The sequence below is a fragment of the Saprolegnia parasitica genome (genome assembly GCF_000151545.1).
Source record: "Saprolegnia parasitica CBS 223.65 unplaced genomic scaffold supercont2.151, whole genome shotgun sequence".
NCBI classification, from domain to species: Eukaryota; Oomycota; class Saprolegniomycetes; order Saprolegniales; family Saprolegniaceae; genus Saprolegnia; species Saprolegnia parasitica.
Window position 1 is genome coordinate 40,467 of NW_012156545.1, and position 16,079 is coordinate 56,545.

Consider the following 16,079-nt stretch of genomic DNA (forward strand, 5'->3'; position numbering starts at 1 on the left):
TCCACCTCTCGACGGGTACGACGGCGCCGCGTGGTGGTGGTGTTTCCATCGCTTCGTCTCGCGACGACGTTGTCATTGCCTCTGGCAGCGTGGTTGGTACTGCTGATGCTAGCCGTGTCCGTCTTGTCGGCGGGCGCAGCGAGGCTGGTGTCGGTGGGTCCATCGAAATGACGAGCGGCGCGTCTGTCAGCGACGCCAGTGGCGCTCTGAACATTGAAACCGCTACCGGTGGTCGCGCATCTGGCAACATTCGTGTGGCGACGGGGTCTGCCGACGAAGTCGGTAGCATCTCGCTCTCGACGGCTTCGGGACGTCGTGACAGCGGCTCCGTGTCGATTCGTTCGGGCTCGGGCTCTGCTTTGACTCTTGACGCTTCTCATGCGCGCTTGACGGCTGGCAACGCCACGACGACGGGCGACGTGACGGTCCAAGCGGGTGGTGCCGGACATGTCCGCATCTCCAGCCAGGACAAGGTGGTCGCGTCGGGTGTCGTGGAGCTCACGACTGGCGAAAGCACTCTCTCCAGTGGTGACGTGCTTTTGTCGACAGGCAACAGCACTGGCACTAGTGGTGATGTGCTCTTGTCGACGGGCAACAGTGCGAAGGTCGCTGGCCGCATTGTCCTTGAGCCTGGATCGAGCAATTCTGAGGGTGCGTCCGTTGCTATCCACGGCGGCAAGGCGACGAAGGAAGGCGGTCGCGTGCAGTTGACAAGCGGTGTGGCGACGGAAGGGGATCAAGTCAAGTCGACATCTATGGCGGCTCGTCGGCATCTGGCGACGGTGGTTCGGTCATGGTTGCTGCCGGGCGCGGATCTCTTGATGGTGGTGATGTCGATATCACGAGTGGCAGTAGTGACGGCGCTCGTGGTGGTCGTGTCTCCATCACGTCGGGCCTCGGTGCTGAAGCGTCGGGCTCCGTCGGCGTGACGTCGGCGGATGCTAACCTTGTCAGTGGCTCGGTTGTCGTCAACTCGGGCATTGGGTCCGAAGCGTCGGGCGCTCTTACTTTGACTTCTGGCGCAAGCTCAAGAAGCGGAAGTATTCTCTTGGCCAGCGGCTCAGGACAGTTGGCTTCGGGAGCGATCTCGATTCATTCTGGCAACGGCTCGACAAGCGCGCGTGTCTCGATTGCGGCCGGCGACAGCGTTACTCAAACCGGTGGTGTGTACATCGGTGGTGGAGCGTCGTCCAAGGCCACGGGTGGTGTCGTCAACATCCTTAGCGGTTCGAGCGCCACTGGAAGCAGTGGTGCCATTCTTCTCGAGACGTCCGCTTCGGCGACGTCCGGTCGCGCAACGCTGACGACGGGTGCCGGTCAAGATAATTCCGGCGCTGTTTCAGTCAGCTCGGGCGATAGTCAAGGTGAGAGCGGCAGTGTCGTCATTGGCTCTGGATCGGGCTCGACCGCGGGTACCGTGTCCCTTCAAGGTGGGTCGTCTTCGACGGCCGACGGCGGATCGATCGTTCTCTCCTCGGGTGTGTCCAGTGTCGCGCCCGCAGGTCGTGTGAGAATCCTCGCATCCAACGGAACTCATGACGGTGGCTCCATTCAGCTCGTTGCTGGGTCATCAACGGAGAAGCTTGGTGGCTCGGTTGTCGTCACGTCAGGGCCGTCGGTGCATGGCAGTGGCGCGATCGCTCTGGCAAGCGCCGATGGCATCATGTCGCTACGGACGACATCAGGTAATGTCACGATCGCTTCAGCGGCTGCGAAGGCGGCTGCAGGGGACGTTTCCCTCGCTGCAGGTCTCGGTGGTAGCGTGTCGATCTCAAGTGGCAGCGCTCGGATTGGCGTATCGAAAACTGGCGATGTGAGTTTGGCCGCTGGCGTCTCGGTGCAGCGCCGTGTTGGCCAAGTTTCCATCACAAGCGGTCGTCAGGATGAAGCCGGTGGCGACATTGCCATCGCGACGGTTGCGTCTACCAAGGGCACTGGTGCCATCGTTATTGGCTCGGGTGCGTCGAAAGAGGCGTCCGGTGCCGTGACGCTGCAAACGGGCGCAGCTAGCTTGCGCTCTGGTGACATGGTCGTGGCTTCTGGGCAAGGCGCGCTTGTCGGCGGTCATCTCAACTTGACTGCGGGCGACTCGTCGCAACACGGTGGCTCCGTCACTGTTTCTGGTGGCCGTGGCACAACAAATGCTGGATCGGTCACGGTACAAGGTGGTGACGGCGGCGGCTTGGTGCGAGTACTTGGTGGCTCGACAACTGCCAAGAACACCGGTGGCTCCGTTGAAGTTGTCGGTGGCGTATCAACGACGACCAAGCACGGCAATGTCACGCTTCGCGGTATCGCTTTGGCATCGGCTGCAAGCTTGGTTGCAGAAGGCGGCTCGGACGCTATCGGTGGCGCTTTGGTTCTTTCGGCGGGCACTGCAACGAATACGGGCGGTGCTGCTGTGCTGGTGTCGGGCTCGGGCTCAGTCTCGGGTGCGATCGCGGTGTCATCGGGCGCGGCGTCGGAAGCGACGGGCGCAACCGTTATCCAGTCGGGTGCCACATCCAGCGGGACCTCGGGCAGTGTGCACTTGAGCTCTGGCCAAGGCGCCGCGTCTTCTGGGAGCGTTTTGCTCGGCTCTGGTCCATCGGCGACCACCAACGCTGGCACTCTCGATGTATTTGGTGGCTCGAGCGACCAAGGCCGTGGTGGCGACGTCGCGATTCGCAGTGGCTCGAGTCGTCTGTCTCAAGCAGGCTCGCTGGTTGTCCAAGTCGGCACCTCGAGTGCCGCACGCGGCGAAGATCTCGTGTTGCTTGCTGGTGCGACGACGGCGGCTACGATGGCTGGGGGTACCGTGGCCATCTCTGGTGGCGCTGGTACTACTGGCGGCCGCGTACAGCTCACTGCTGGTCATGGTGTGACCGGCGGCGACATGGCACTTGTCTCTGGCAACGGAACGATGACGTCTGGCCACGTCTCGGTCGCGTCGTCAACGTCGGCTGGGTTGTCTGGCACCATCAACGTGCGCTCGGGCGATTCGTCGGCAGGATCGTCTGGCGCGATCGTTCTCCGTAGCGGTAACGGTGCCGTCGCTGGTGGTATTCGAATCGTCCAAGGCAAGAGTACATCGACCGCAGCTCAAGACGGCATCTATCTCGAGAGTGCGAGCACGTCGGCTGATGTTGGCGCGTCGATCACGGCTGTCTCGGGCGCGGGCGAACGCTTGTCCGGCGACGTGTTGCTTGCAAGTGGCGCCAACTCGCCCAAGAGTGGCAACGTCTCGATCACGTCGGGGCGCTCTACGACGTCGGGTGAGATTCGCGTATCGAGTGCTACAGCAACCGATACGGCGGGGCAGGTGGCAATTCAAGCCGGTACTGCTCGTCAAGGTGGCCAAGTGGTCATCCAAGCGGGTGTGTCGGATGAAGCCGTCGGAGCGAACATTGTGATCCAGTCTGGCGCGAGCGCGAAGCGCACGAGTGGTGATGTGCGTCTGACGACGACGACCAACGCGTCTGGTACGGGCAACATCGACGTGGCCACGGGCGATGCAACGGGAAACGATGCCGGCGGCATTCACGTGCGCGGTGGCTCGAGCTCCCGTGTCGGTGGGTCGGTAGCGTTGACGGCCGGTGCCGGTGCCATGGTGCCGGGCCGATTGTCTCTCCAAGGCGGCTCGTCGACGGCGTCCAAGGGTGGCGCCATTGCGATCAGTTCCGGTCCCGGTGGCCAAGAGAGCGGCAATGTCGAGGTTGCAACGGGTCCTGGTATCGAAAGCGGTACACTGAAGCTCGTCTCAGGGGTGGGTTCGATTCGCAGTGGCGATGTGTCTGTCGCATCAAATCATGCCCCGGTGACCGGTAACCTCGACTTGTCGACGGCGCATGCCACGACATCCTCTGGGAGTGTGACGATCGCCGCTGGTCGTGCTCCCAACACGGCTGGATTTGTACACGTCTCGGCGGGCGCGAGCACGTCGAGTTCCGGAGGCGCCATCAAGCTCACCGCCGGGTCTAGTGAGGCAAATGCCGGCGGCGCGACGACCATCGCCGGTGGACAAGGCGAAACCTCGCTCGGAGGTGACGTCCGTGTCGTGGGTGGTGTTGGCCGCCTCGGCGGTGGTGCTGTGCACATTCTCAGCGGCGACAGCGAAACGATCTCGGGCGAAGTAAAACTCGCGTCGGCGTCGTCCGATGCGAGTGGCAACACTTTGATTTCGACTGGTGACGCCAAGTTGGCGTCGGGCTCGCTGGCCATTTCGACTGGCAATGCATCGACCTCCGGCTCGGTGCTCATCAAGGCGGGTACGAGTGACGCCTCCACAGGCCCCATTGTTTCTCTCCAAGCCGGTGGCGGCACCTCAGGTGGCACTCTCGCTCTTCAAGGCGGTGCTGGTCGCACGGGCGCCTCTGGCGCCGTCGACATTTCGTCTGCGATGGCTGGTTCTCGTTCTGGCGACGTGCACTTAAGTTCTGGTGTCCACCGTGATGCCTCTGGCCAAATCACGATCCTAACGGGGTCTTCTGATGCGGTCTCTGGTGACCTTCAAGTCGCGTCCGGCAACACCACGGGTACTAGCCCTACTGGCACCGTCAGCATTGCCGGTGGGCACGGCCCGGACGTTGGTGGTCGTGTTCAAGTTATTGCGGGCAACGCCGCGACTGCTACATTCACGTCGGCTTCTACGCGACGTCGCAAGGCCGGGAACGTTCTTGTGGCTGCGGGGTCGAGCAGCGAGACCGACGGCGGCGCCGACCTTGCACTTGCAGGTGGTGCCGTTGCAAGCAGCCACGGCGGCGCGCAGGGCGGCAACGTGACGTTGTCGGGCGGCTCGGGGTCGGGAACGGCCTCGGGTGGTACCGTGCGCGTTGCTGGTGGCGCCTCCGAGGGTGCTACAAGTGGAAGCGTCGACGTGTCAAGCGGTCGCAGCACGATGCAGTCCGGCAACGTGCGCGTGTCGACAGCATCGAGCGATCGTACGGGCTCCGTGGCCATCACGAGTGGACACGCCGCGTCGCAGGTCTCGGGCGACATGATTGTGTCGACTGGCGACAGCTTGTCTGCCGTTGGACACCTTCAAGTGCGCGCGGGTGCGAGCGCAAGTCAAGAGGGTGGCAACGTTACCGTTTTGAGCGGTCGTGGGTCGCTCTCGAGCGGCGCCGTCACCATAGCGTCCGAGAGCTCGACGGCCACGGGCAGCGTGGGCGTGACGACGGGCGGCGCGACGGATGCCTCCGGCTCTGTCGTCATCTCGACCGGCGCTTCGCAACGCGCTGACGCGGGCAGTATCGAACTCAGTGCTGGCGACTCGGGCCTCGGTCTTGGAGGCCGCATCTCGTTGGTCGGCGGCCGTGGTCTTGTCGACAGCGGCGCCATCAACCTTGCTTCGGCGTCGGCGTTGAAGACCGGGACGATCTCGCTCGCATCCGGTGCGGGCTTGGACGAGTCGGGCGCAATCGACATTGCGACGGGCATGGCTGCGCGGGCGGGCGCTGTCCGTCTCGGCGGTGGCCGTTCGACACACGAGGGCGGCACCGTTGCGATTTCCGGCTCGGCATCGGAAACGGCGACTGGCGGCCGTCTGGCGCTCACGAGCGGCGCGGGGACCGTCAGCGGTGACGTGAATGTTGCGTCGTCCGAGTCCGAGACAAGCGGCGCGCTTCGCTTCTCTTCGGGCAATGGCGACCAGTCGTCCGGCGACGTCGTTCTGGCATCTGGTTCGTCTGCGACATCCGGTACTGTCTCTGTGGCATCTGGTTCCTCGGAAACATCTGGCGGTGTCGCGATGGTGTCGGGTGAAGGGTCACGGTCCGGGACCGTCGACATCGGTTCGGGTGCTGGTGCCGTCGTGTCTGGCGACGTTGGCCTTGGGTCCGGCGCAAGCGACACCTCGGGCTCGTTGGTCGTTCGCACTGGCGATGGTGTTTTATCTGGATCCGTCGTGGTTTCGTCGGGTCGTGGCTCGCGCGCATCCGGTAGCGTGGTTGTCCAGTCGGGTGTCTCGCAAACAGCACCCGGTGAGATTCGCCTCGCGGTTGGGTCGGAAGGCTCATCCCTGCTATTGCGCGACGACGGTATTGTTATGGCTGCGGGCGCGTCGCCAAAAGGGTCGAACATTCGTGTCGACGCTGGTGCGGCATCGGCGGGCGGCCATGGTGGTATGGTTACGATCGGCTCTGGTGCGGGTACGACGAGTGGTCGCGTGGAAATCGGCTCCAAGGGCGCTGCATCTACTGGAGGTGTCGTTCTCGCGTCTGGAACGGCGCGTGACGACGCGTCTGGTGCGATGCACATTCAGACTGGATCCAGCAGTGGCTCGGCCTCGGGTGCCGTGCGCATCGAAAGCGGCGCAAGTACACATACAGCTGGCGACGTCCTTGTCGCGGGCGGCGTGGGCGACGCTGCGGGCGGCTCGGTACGCCTCTCGAGTGGCGCATCCAGTGAACAGGCCGGGACCATCGCCCTCACGACGGCATCAAGTCGTCTTGGCAGCGAGATCACGCTGACGACAGGCGACGCCTCGAGCGGCAGTGGTGCCATTCGCCTTACGGCTGGTTCGAGCGACACTCGCGGTGGCGACATTCTCGCTACGGCCGGTTCAACGTCAACTGGAACGGCGGGCGCCATCACGTTGCGTGCTGGAGCCAGTGACTACATGGTCGGCGGCAACGCCGATCTTGTGTCTGGTGCTGGACACGTAGTGGGGACGTACATGTTTACAGCCCCCGCAGCGATCAAACAAGTGGCCAAGTGCGCCTCGTGACGGGAGAGAGTGCCCGCGAAAGCGGCGGCTTGACCTTGCACACGGGTGACGGCGAGTCTACGGGCGCGATTCTTGTCGGCTCGGGGAATGCGAGCGCGACCCCGGGCCGTGTCGTTGTTTCCAGTGGCGCGTCTTTGACGAGCGTTGGCGGCGAAACGGCCATACTTGGCGGTGCTGGTGTGCGCGGCGGCTCTATTCGTGTCGCGGCTGGCTCTGGATCGACCCGTGGCGGGGCCCTCGACTTGCGCAGCGGTAGCTCGGTCGGCGACTCGGGCGATGTCTCCGTGTCTTCTGCTCATGATGCGGCGATCAGCGGTCGCCTCCACCTCGTGAGTGGCGACAGTCAGCTTCGCAGTGGCAACGTCACGTTGGCGACGGGTACGGCGTCTGAAGCGGCCGGCAATGTTCGTATCTCAACTGGTGGCTCTGCGACCGGCGGTAACATTGAACTGTCGACCGGCGCATCATCGGGTGCAAGTGGCAACGTCCGCATCTCGGCGGCGTCCAATGCGGCCGCCTACGGCGGTAGCAAAATCGTCCTGCGGAGCGGCGACAGCCGCTCTGCCACCGGCGGTGACATTGACGTCCGTACCGGAGCTGGTGCCACCAGTGGCTCGCTGTCGTTGGCAACGGCCGAATCGGCGATCAGCGGAAGCATTACGCTCCAAAGCGGCCATGCAACCAACGGTCCATCGGGTACCATTGCGTTGTCGTCCAGCGACGGCGACGTGACCATTGATGGTCGTCAGGCGCGCATCTCAACCGTCGACGGGTCGCTGAACCTTGCGGCATCTGGCAACGACGGCGTCGTATCACTTGCAACGGAGACGAGCGACATTGCCGTGACCACTGGCGCGTCTGGCGCGATTACTATTTCGACGTCCAAGAACGACCGCGGTCGCAGCGGCGATATTTCTTTGCAGAGTGGTGCGAGTGCTGATGCTGATGCGGGCGTGGTGACGGTGCAAGGTGGCAGCGGGCTTCGCGGACACGTTCGCGTCTCTGCCGGCAGCGGTGCGATCCAAGGTGGCGCAGTCGATGTTGTTTCGGGCGCGGGGCGTGTGGCTTCTTCGATTGCTATTGCCGTCGGTCAATCGGTTGAAGATGGCGGTAGCTTGCGGCTTGCTGCTGGCGCCAGCCACTCTGCCACTGGCGGTGACGTCACTGTCGCTGCCGGTACCTCGGAAACACGTGGTGGTCGTGTCCAGCTGGCGAGTGCATCGAACGGTGGCACCGTCGATGTCACGTCGGACGGTGAAACGTCTGTCACAGCGGCGTCGGTCACCGTCCGTGCCACGGTTGGTGATATTTCCATGCTCGCTGCGTCGTCCGATGCAAACAGCGGCGCCATCAGCCTCAGCGCTGGCAGCAGCCGCAACATTGGCGGCGCAGTCTCGCTCGCCAGTGGACGCGGAAGCATCGGCGGCAACATTACGATTCGCAGCGCTGCTTCTGAGACCGCCGGGCAGTCTGGGCACATCTCGATTGTGTCGGAGGCGTCTTCTGACGCATCGGGCTCGGTCTCGGTCGCTTCGGGTGATTCCCGCAACACTCGGGCTGGTGATGTCCATGTGCGATCCGGCGATAGTGGCGCCGCGGACGGGGCCTCTGTCCAAATATCTGCCGGCAGTGCCAAGCGCACAGGTGGGCAGGCAACGCTTCTTGGCGGTGCTGGTCTAACCGGCGGTGACGTGGTTCTCATGAGCGGTGCGGGCGACATGACGTCTGGGCGCCTCGATCTCGCGTCGGCGGCGTCCACAAGCGGCAAGAGCGGCGACGTCGGTCTGCGCTCGGGCTCGTCCAGTATGCAGTCGGGTCGCGTCTCGATCGAAACCTCGAAGGGGGCTACCTCGGGCGATATCGCGCTCGCGGCAGGGTCGGCACAAGGCACGACTGGCTCGTTGTCGTTGTCGACAGGCGACAGCCAACAGCAAGACGGCGGTGCATTCGTGCTTCAAACGGGTGCTAGCCAGGCGAGCCATGGCGGTGACGTCGTGATGGCCACGGGCAAAGGTGCACTTCGAAGTGGTCACCTCCGCTTGGCAGCTAGTGGCGCTGCTACGGAAGGTGGCAGTATCGCTCTCTCGACGGGCGCGTCTTCGTCCGCATCGGGCAGCATTGCCATCTCGACAGGAAGCGCCGACGATACTGTCGGCGGCGTTTCTATCGAGGCCGGCGCGTCGACCTCTCGATCGGCCTCTGGTGGCGACGTTTCCATCCGTTCTGGCGCCGGCGAAGGCGCAAGTGGCCAGCTTGTGCTTGAAACTAGCGCAGGGTCGGACGGGTCGGGCGCAATTGCGTTGCGCTCGGCGAACGGCCCAACAAGCGGGTCTATCTTGGTCGCGACTGGTCAAGGTACAAGTACCGCTGGAGCGATCCATATTTCTGCGGGTGCGTCTCGAGACGTCCCAGGAAGCTCAGTTCGCGTGTCCAGTGGGACCAGTGCCAATGCCCTCGCTGGAGCGATCGAAGTTGCTGCTGGCGCCTCCTCATTGTCTGGTGGCGGTACCGTATCACTTGCTGGTGGTCAAGGCGCCGTCGGCGGTGCCGTGCAGCTTGCGGGCGGTCTCGGCTCCACGGCTGGTGGCACGGTGTCTCTTTCAAGCGGCGCGGGCTCAGTGACGTCCGGCGACGTTACGTTGGCGTCCGCCGACGGAATTGCTACCGGTCGTGTCGTGCTGGCGTCGGGTACGGCACCATCAACAGGTTCAAGCGGCAACCTTGAGCTCACGACGGGTGCGGGCAAGGCAAGTGGCCGCATTCGCATTGCGTCGGGTGCGGCTACCGACCAAGGTCGCATCGAACTGCGTGGACACTCGATCGACGCGCGTGCCTCGGTGGGCGATATGACACTGAACGCAGGGCGTGGCGTGGCGATTTCGGGTGGTGCGTCTGGTGCTGGTGGCGACATTGACATCGTGAGCGGTCCAAGTGCCTCCGCGGCAAGCGGTGCCGTGGCCGTTTCATCGGCGGCTAACGTTCTCGGTTCCGGCGACACCATCGTCGCAACCGGATCCAGTCCAGCTGGCGCATCCGGCTCTCTCGACCTCCATGTGGGTGCGTCGGAAACACCTGGCGCGCTTCGGCTGACGGGTGCGACGTCGCCCAACGTCGGTGGCCCGATTGCGGTCGCTGGCGGCGCCGGCAAGGTCGGCGGTGGCGTCTCGATTGACGGTGGCCGCGGTAACGTGCACGGCGGCGACGTGTCTGTCGTGTCTGGAAAGGGTGATCGGCAATCAGGACGTGTCGTCCTCGCGTCGTCGGCGGCGCGTGGTCCATCCGGGCCTGTCACGTTGGCGTCCGGGGACAGCGCAGACTCTTCGGGCGACATTACCTTGGTGCCCGGCCGTGCGGTTGACGACAAAGCAGGTGACACGTCCATTCACGGCGGCCACGGACGCTTTGGTGGGTCGATCAACCTCACCAGCGGACGCGGTACGGAGCAGCATGGCGACATTGCGATGACCGGCAAGACGGTGCGCACGCAGGCCGACGATGCAGTGGACGTGACGACGGGAACGTCGTCGCTTTCCATGTCCTCCAAGGATGGTCTCTCGATCAAGAGCTCAATCGTCCAGATCAAGGGTGTCAACTTTACGGCGCATGTTGACGGTGAGTTTGCGGTGGCGCATACCAACAAGGACGGGTCGCGCAACATTACGCTGCGCGCGCTCCCCGATATGGTCATGAGCCACGTGCCGATCCAAGCTGCAAAGCTATTGACGCCGTCCGACAGTCGCATCAAGACCAACATTGAGAGCTTTGACGAAGAGGACATTTATCAACGGCTGCAGAAGCTCGAGCTCAAGTCGTTCAAGTACACAAACGCGTGGAGCAAGATGATGGGTCTTTCCAACGAGACGATTCGCGGTGTCGTTGCGCAGCAAGTCGCCAAAATTTTCCCAGAGTATGTGGATGTCCGCGAGGACTTTCACGTGTCGGACCACGGGGTGCGTGTGGCGAACCTCACGCAGGTCAACACACAAGCGATCATCCTCGACTTGTTGGCCGCGCTCCAGGCGCAGCAACGTCGACTGGCGCTCGGTGCCAACACGCCGGATCTCAGCGGTAACCTGGACCTTTCCACGGCCAGCACTGGCGAGTATTTCAACAGTGCGGCTAAAGGCGCAACGGGCAACGTCACCGTCACGTCCGGCACCTCGAACGGTGGTAACTCTGGCACCATCCGCATTGCAACGGGTGGTGCTCGCTCCGGTGTAGTCGGTTCTGTTCAAATTGCTGGTGGCAGCAGCGACGTGTCGGCTGGTGGTCGGATCGAGATCACTGGCGGCAATGTGAACCGGGTCGGCAGCGTCGGTGGCGACGTTTTGCTTCGGTCCGGGTCCGGCACGACAGCGTCCAGTGGCGCGGTTAACATTACCACTGGTGATGCAGGGACCAGCGGCGACGCTGGCGCCCTCAACCTTGGCTCGGGACACGCGCCTTTGGGCCAAAGCGGCCTTGTGACGCTGTCCAGTGGTGATGCCCAGGCGGATGTTGCAGCCAACGTGCGCGTTCTCGCCGGTCGTGGACGGCGCCAAGGAGGTGCAGTCGAAGTCACCGCTGGGTCATCAAACGACCGAGTCGGTGGTGCTGTTCGTCTAACGTCGGGTACCGGCAACCAGCAGGTGTCGGGCGACGTCATGCTTAGCAGTGCGTCGTCGACGCATGGGTCAGGCCAGCTCGTGTTCAAGACGGGAGACGCTACAACGGGCCCAGCCGGTCGTATCAGCCTCTCGACGGGCGCGTCGAGCTTGGGAAGCTCCATTTCGGTGGCGTCGAGCGGTACAATGACGCTCGAAACGCGTACGGTGTCGTCGACGACGGGCCGCAACGACTTGATCGTTGGTTCTTCGCCGGCAGACATCGGCGAGTCCGGTGGTGTTTTGCTCTCGGTAGGCGGCTCGCGAAGCGGCTCGCGAGCCGGCGTTGGTGCGCTCTCACTCGTGGGCGGTGCCGGCGTCGCTTCGCCTGGTGGCTCTGTCATCGTGGCGGCAGGCTCATCTGTGTCGTCAATCGGTGGTGCGCTGCGTCTAGATGCTGGCCGTGCGACCCAGTCCAGTGGTGGCTCAGCAGTGCTTTCAGGTGGTATCAGTGAGTCCAACGTCGGTGGGACGGTCTCGGTCCAATCCGGCTCGGGTCTATCCGCCAACTCGCGCAGCGGTGACGCAAGTCTCGCCACGGTTTCAAGCCTTGCTGGCACGGGAACTGTCTCTGTGGCCTCAGGCGATGCTGCTCAAGGCACCGCCGGCGAGGTTGTACTTCAAGTTGGTGCCTCTAGCGGGCCTGGTGCACGTTTGGCTTTGTCCTCTGGCCGAGGTGCTTCGCTGGGTGGTCTCGTTTCGATCACATCTGGTACGGGTGCGACCATCAGTGGCAGCGTACAAGTGGGTTCGGGCGATTCGACACGAACCGGCACGGTGGTCGTTCGATCTGGCGCAGGATCAACTGGCACCAGTGGCAATGTGGTTGTGGCCGCGGGTGGTGCGGCTTCGAAGGCAGGCGACGTCTTTGTATCGGCTGGCAACAGCTCGATCGAGGGTGGTGCTTTACGCCTCGAATCGGGGACTGGTCCGGTATCTGGCGCTGTGTCTCTTGGCACTGCGTCAGGTGCGACGACGGGTCAAACCACTGTATCCTCGGGCGACGCTAGAACGGGCGCCTCAGGCGTTGTCTTTTGCAAACGGGTGACGCGCTCAAAGGTGCCGCCGGCAGCCTTCGTCTGGCTGTCGGTGCGAGTGCAAGCAGTGATGGCGGTTCCGTCTCGATCACGGCAGGCAACACACTGGCATCACGCGGCGGTCATGTCAACCTTGTCAGCGGCTTTGGCTCGGAGACCGGCGGCAACGTCTCGCTTACGACGGAGGCGCGAGGCAGTATCAATTTGGCCACAGGTCGCAGCACTGGCGCCAAGAGCGGGGACGTCTCGATTCGTGTGGGCTCGACCTCAAGTGCTGCGGGCGGCAACGTCCAAGTCTCGGCCGGCGATAGTGAGTCGCTTCAAGGCGGGTCTGTTGTGGTGTCGGCAGGTGCAAGTCAAACAAGAGCCGGTGGCGCCGTCGTGCTCTCGTCTGGTGGTAGCCCCGGTGGATCAACAGGCTCTGTGGCCGTCGTGTCTGCCGCGGGCGCGTTGTCGGGTAACATGACCATTGCGACGGGTGCCGGTACCGCAACCGGCGGACTCGTCCTCGGCACCGGCAGCGCCAGAACGTCTACGGCAGGGCGTATTATCGTTCAGCCTGGTGTCAGCAACAGAGGTGGCAGCGGCGTTCTTGTCGCTGCTGGCGATAGTCAGCTGGCTGAAGGTGGGTCGTTGACGCTTCTCAGTGGTATGGGCGCTTCAAGCGCTCGCACCGGCGCTGTGACGGTCTCAACGCAGTCATCGTCGTCAACCAGTGGCGATCTCGTGGCTTTTTCAGGCGACGGGGTGGGTAAAGGCGCAGCGTCCGGTATGGTTCGCATTGGATCTGGCGCTGCTCAAGATGGTAGTACTGGTACCGTGGTGCTGTCGTCGGGCTCGACGTCCAGTATGTCGCGAAGCACGCGCGCTGGATCTGTCAATGTTCTCGGCGGTGATGGTCAAGCTGGGTCGGGTGGCACCGTCACGATCGGCGCCGGCTCGTCGGCAACACAAGTCGGTGGTAACGTCGTCGTACAATCGGGCGCAAGTGGCTCTCGTAACGGCGGGGACGTGATTCTTGTCACCAAGAGCTCGGAACAAGACGGAGCTAGTGGTCGGATCTCGCTCTCGACGGGCAGTGCCAACAACACGGTCGGCGACATTTCCCTTCAGGTATATTTATCATCGCTATGTTGTGTGACGCCCTACTATGTATCACTTTAGACGGGATGGTCCTCGGCGGGGCGAGCGGGTGACATTTCGCTTGCTGTTGGCACGACGCAACACGGATTGGGTGGTGTGATTTCGCTGCAAAGCGGCAATTCCTCGGCAGATCGCAGCAGCGGTGGCGACGTTGTCGTGCAAACGGGCTCGGGACGCAGTCAAACGGGTTCAATCTCGGCAACGACGATGTCTGGCAGCGTGGCAACCGGGACGATCACGGTAGCCTCGGGACAGTCGCTCCGTCAAGCATCTGGTGCCGTAAGTGTGGCCTCGGGCGGCTCGCGTGGAGCCAACACGGGCAGCATCGACCTGCGAACGGGCGATACTCAAAGTCCACAAGCGTCGGCGGGCGACATCACGCTGCAAGGCGGCGCGTCAATTGCCACGTCCGGCGGCAGCATCATCTTGGCCGGTGGCAGCAGCGATCTGGGTGTCGGCGGGGCGCTGCTTCTCCAGAGCGGCGTCGGCGTCGGTAACTCCAGCGGTTTGGTCCAAATCACTTCTGCTCGCGCAGGCGTACTGGGCAGTAGCGGAGACCTCCAACTTTCTACGGGTGCTTCGTCGAAGGTCAGCGGCTCGATTTCTTTGGTCTCAGGCAGCTCGCCACCTGGTCAAGCCGGTGCCATCTTGTTGTCTGCAGGGCTCACCGGCGGCAACACGCTAAGTGGTGCCGGAGTTACTGTCACCGCTGGCGACAGCCTTGTGCAAACCGGTGGCTCCATCAATTTGATGAGCGGGACCGGCGTAGCATCGTCAAGCGGCAACATCGCGCTACAGACGGCGCCGTCACTGACAACCAAAGCCAAAACTCAGTACTCGTCGGGAGCCATCTCGCTGGTTACTGGTACAAGCGGCTTCGGATCCAGTGGCGGGCTGACGCTCTCGACGGGTCTCGCGACGGGAGGTGCCGGCGGCTCAATTCTCTTGCAAGTGGGCGATGGCACGATTGCAACGGGTGGTAGTGTCCAGGTCAACGCTGGCACTGGCGCTACTACTGGCGGTCTCGTCTCGTTGCAAGGCGGCACCGGAAGTCTTACCGGCGGCGCTGTCGCTCTTGCTAGTGGCGCAAGTGCGACGATGTCTTCTGGATCAGTCGTACTGTCCACGGCCAACTCTGGTGTCGCAGGCACCAGCGGTGCGATCACAGTCTCGACGGGTGCTTCCAGTACGGGTAACAGTGGCTCTGTTGCGCTGACGACGGGTTCAGCAGCTGCGGGTATGTACCTTTTTTCTTATATATGGTTTCCACATATTTAATGTAGGCGCTGGAGGCGACATCATGCTGAGTGTTGGCTCCGGCACGACGACGCTGGGCGGCAACGTATACGCCAGTGCGGGTGCAACGTCGGACCCTCTCAGCTCTGGTGGCTCCATTTTCCTCACGTCTGGGGTCGGCGCTGTGACGTCTAGCGGCAACATTCAACTCCTGACGCCAAACGCAGGTTCCAGTGGTACGAATACTTCGCCTTTAATCGTGCACCTCACATGCATGGCATAGGCACATCGGGACACCTGAGCTTCAGCACGGGTACGTCGTCCAGCGGCAATAGTGGCAATCTAGTGTTCGGCTCCGGCACGAGTGCTGGTGGTCAAGGTGGCTCTTTTCATGTCACGGTTGGAAGCGGCAATGTCGGGTCCGGTGGCTCAGTGTCACTAAGTGCCGGCAGTACGTACGGATCCGGCCTAGCTGGTGGCTCAATTCAGCTTCTTGGCGGCAGTGGCGTCTTGACTGGTGGTGCGATCAACGTCGTCAGCGGCGTTGGGCAAACCACGTCGAGTGGCAGCATTGCGCTTCAGACGAGCAACTCTGGCCCCTCGGGCGTCAGTGGCTCATTGACGTTTGCTTCTGGCTCGAGTGCGCAAGGAGCCTCCGGGTCTATTTTGCTTTCAACCGGCGCAGCTGTTGCCGGCAGTGCTGGCGGGATCTCAGCTCTCGTTGGAAGCAGCAGCGGTACATCACTTGCCGGTGGTTCGTTCGCTGCAACAGCAGGCACCAGCACCACAACAACCGGCGGTCAAGTTGTGATCACGTCTGGCCAAGGCGTTGCAACGACGAGCGGTGCGATTTACCTCTCCACACCAAACTCTGGACCCTCTGGCGTCTCCGGCTTGCTCAGCTTTAGCAGTGGTTCGAGCAACTTTGGGTCGTCTGGTGCTCTACTCTTCAGTACCGGTACCAGCAATTTCGGTGGCGGTGGCTCGTTTGTTGTCACCGTCGGAAGCGGCAATAGTGGCATCGGTGGTAGCGTATCTCTTCAAGCCGGCGGAACAACCGGAGCCGGTTTACAAGGTGGTCTCGTGCAATTGACCGGTGGCACTGGTATCCAAACCGGTGGCTCGATCAACTTCGTTACGGGCTCTTCATCGGCGACGTCGAGCGGTATACTGACGCTCTCAACAGCGAACAGCGCGTCCCTCGGTGTCAGTGGTGCGATAGCCATTGCAACAGGCGTTTCTCAAAAGGGCAACAGCGGATCTGTTGGCGTGTCGACCGGCCAGGCAACTCTTGGTCAAGCCGGCTCCATCATC

The 16,079-nt window shown here is 62.9% G+C and overlaps 1 protein-coding gene across 1 annotated transcript; it reads left to right on the plus strand.

Annotated features, from left to right (window-relative positions):
* Nucleotides 1–167: 167 nt before the first annotated feature.
* Nucleotides 168–14,214, plus strand: SPRG_15058 (hypothetical protein; the record flags this gene model as incomplete). The annotated part of the gene is made up of 7 exons (XM_012354240.1): nt 168–745; nt 856–6,693; nt 6,717–12,282; nt 12,360–12,930; nt 13,189–13,499; nt 13,551–14,018; nt 14,065–14,214. The coding sequence occupies 7 exons, from the start codon at nt 168–170 to the stop codon at nt 14,212–14,214; spliced, it is 13,482 nt and encodes a 4,493-aa protein (XP_012209630.1).
* Nucleotides 14,215–16,079: the final 1,865 nt, after the last annotated feature.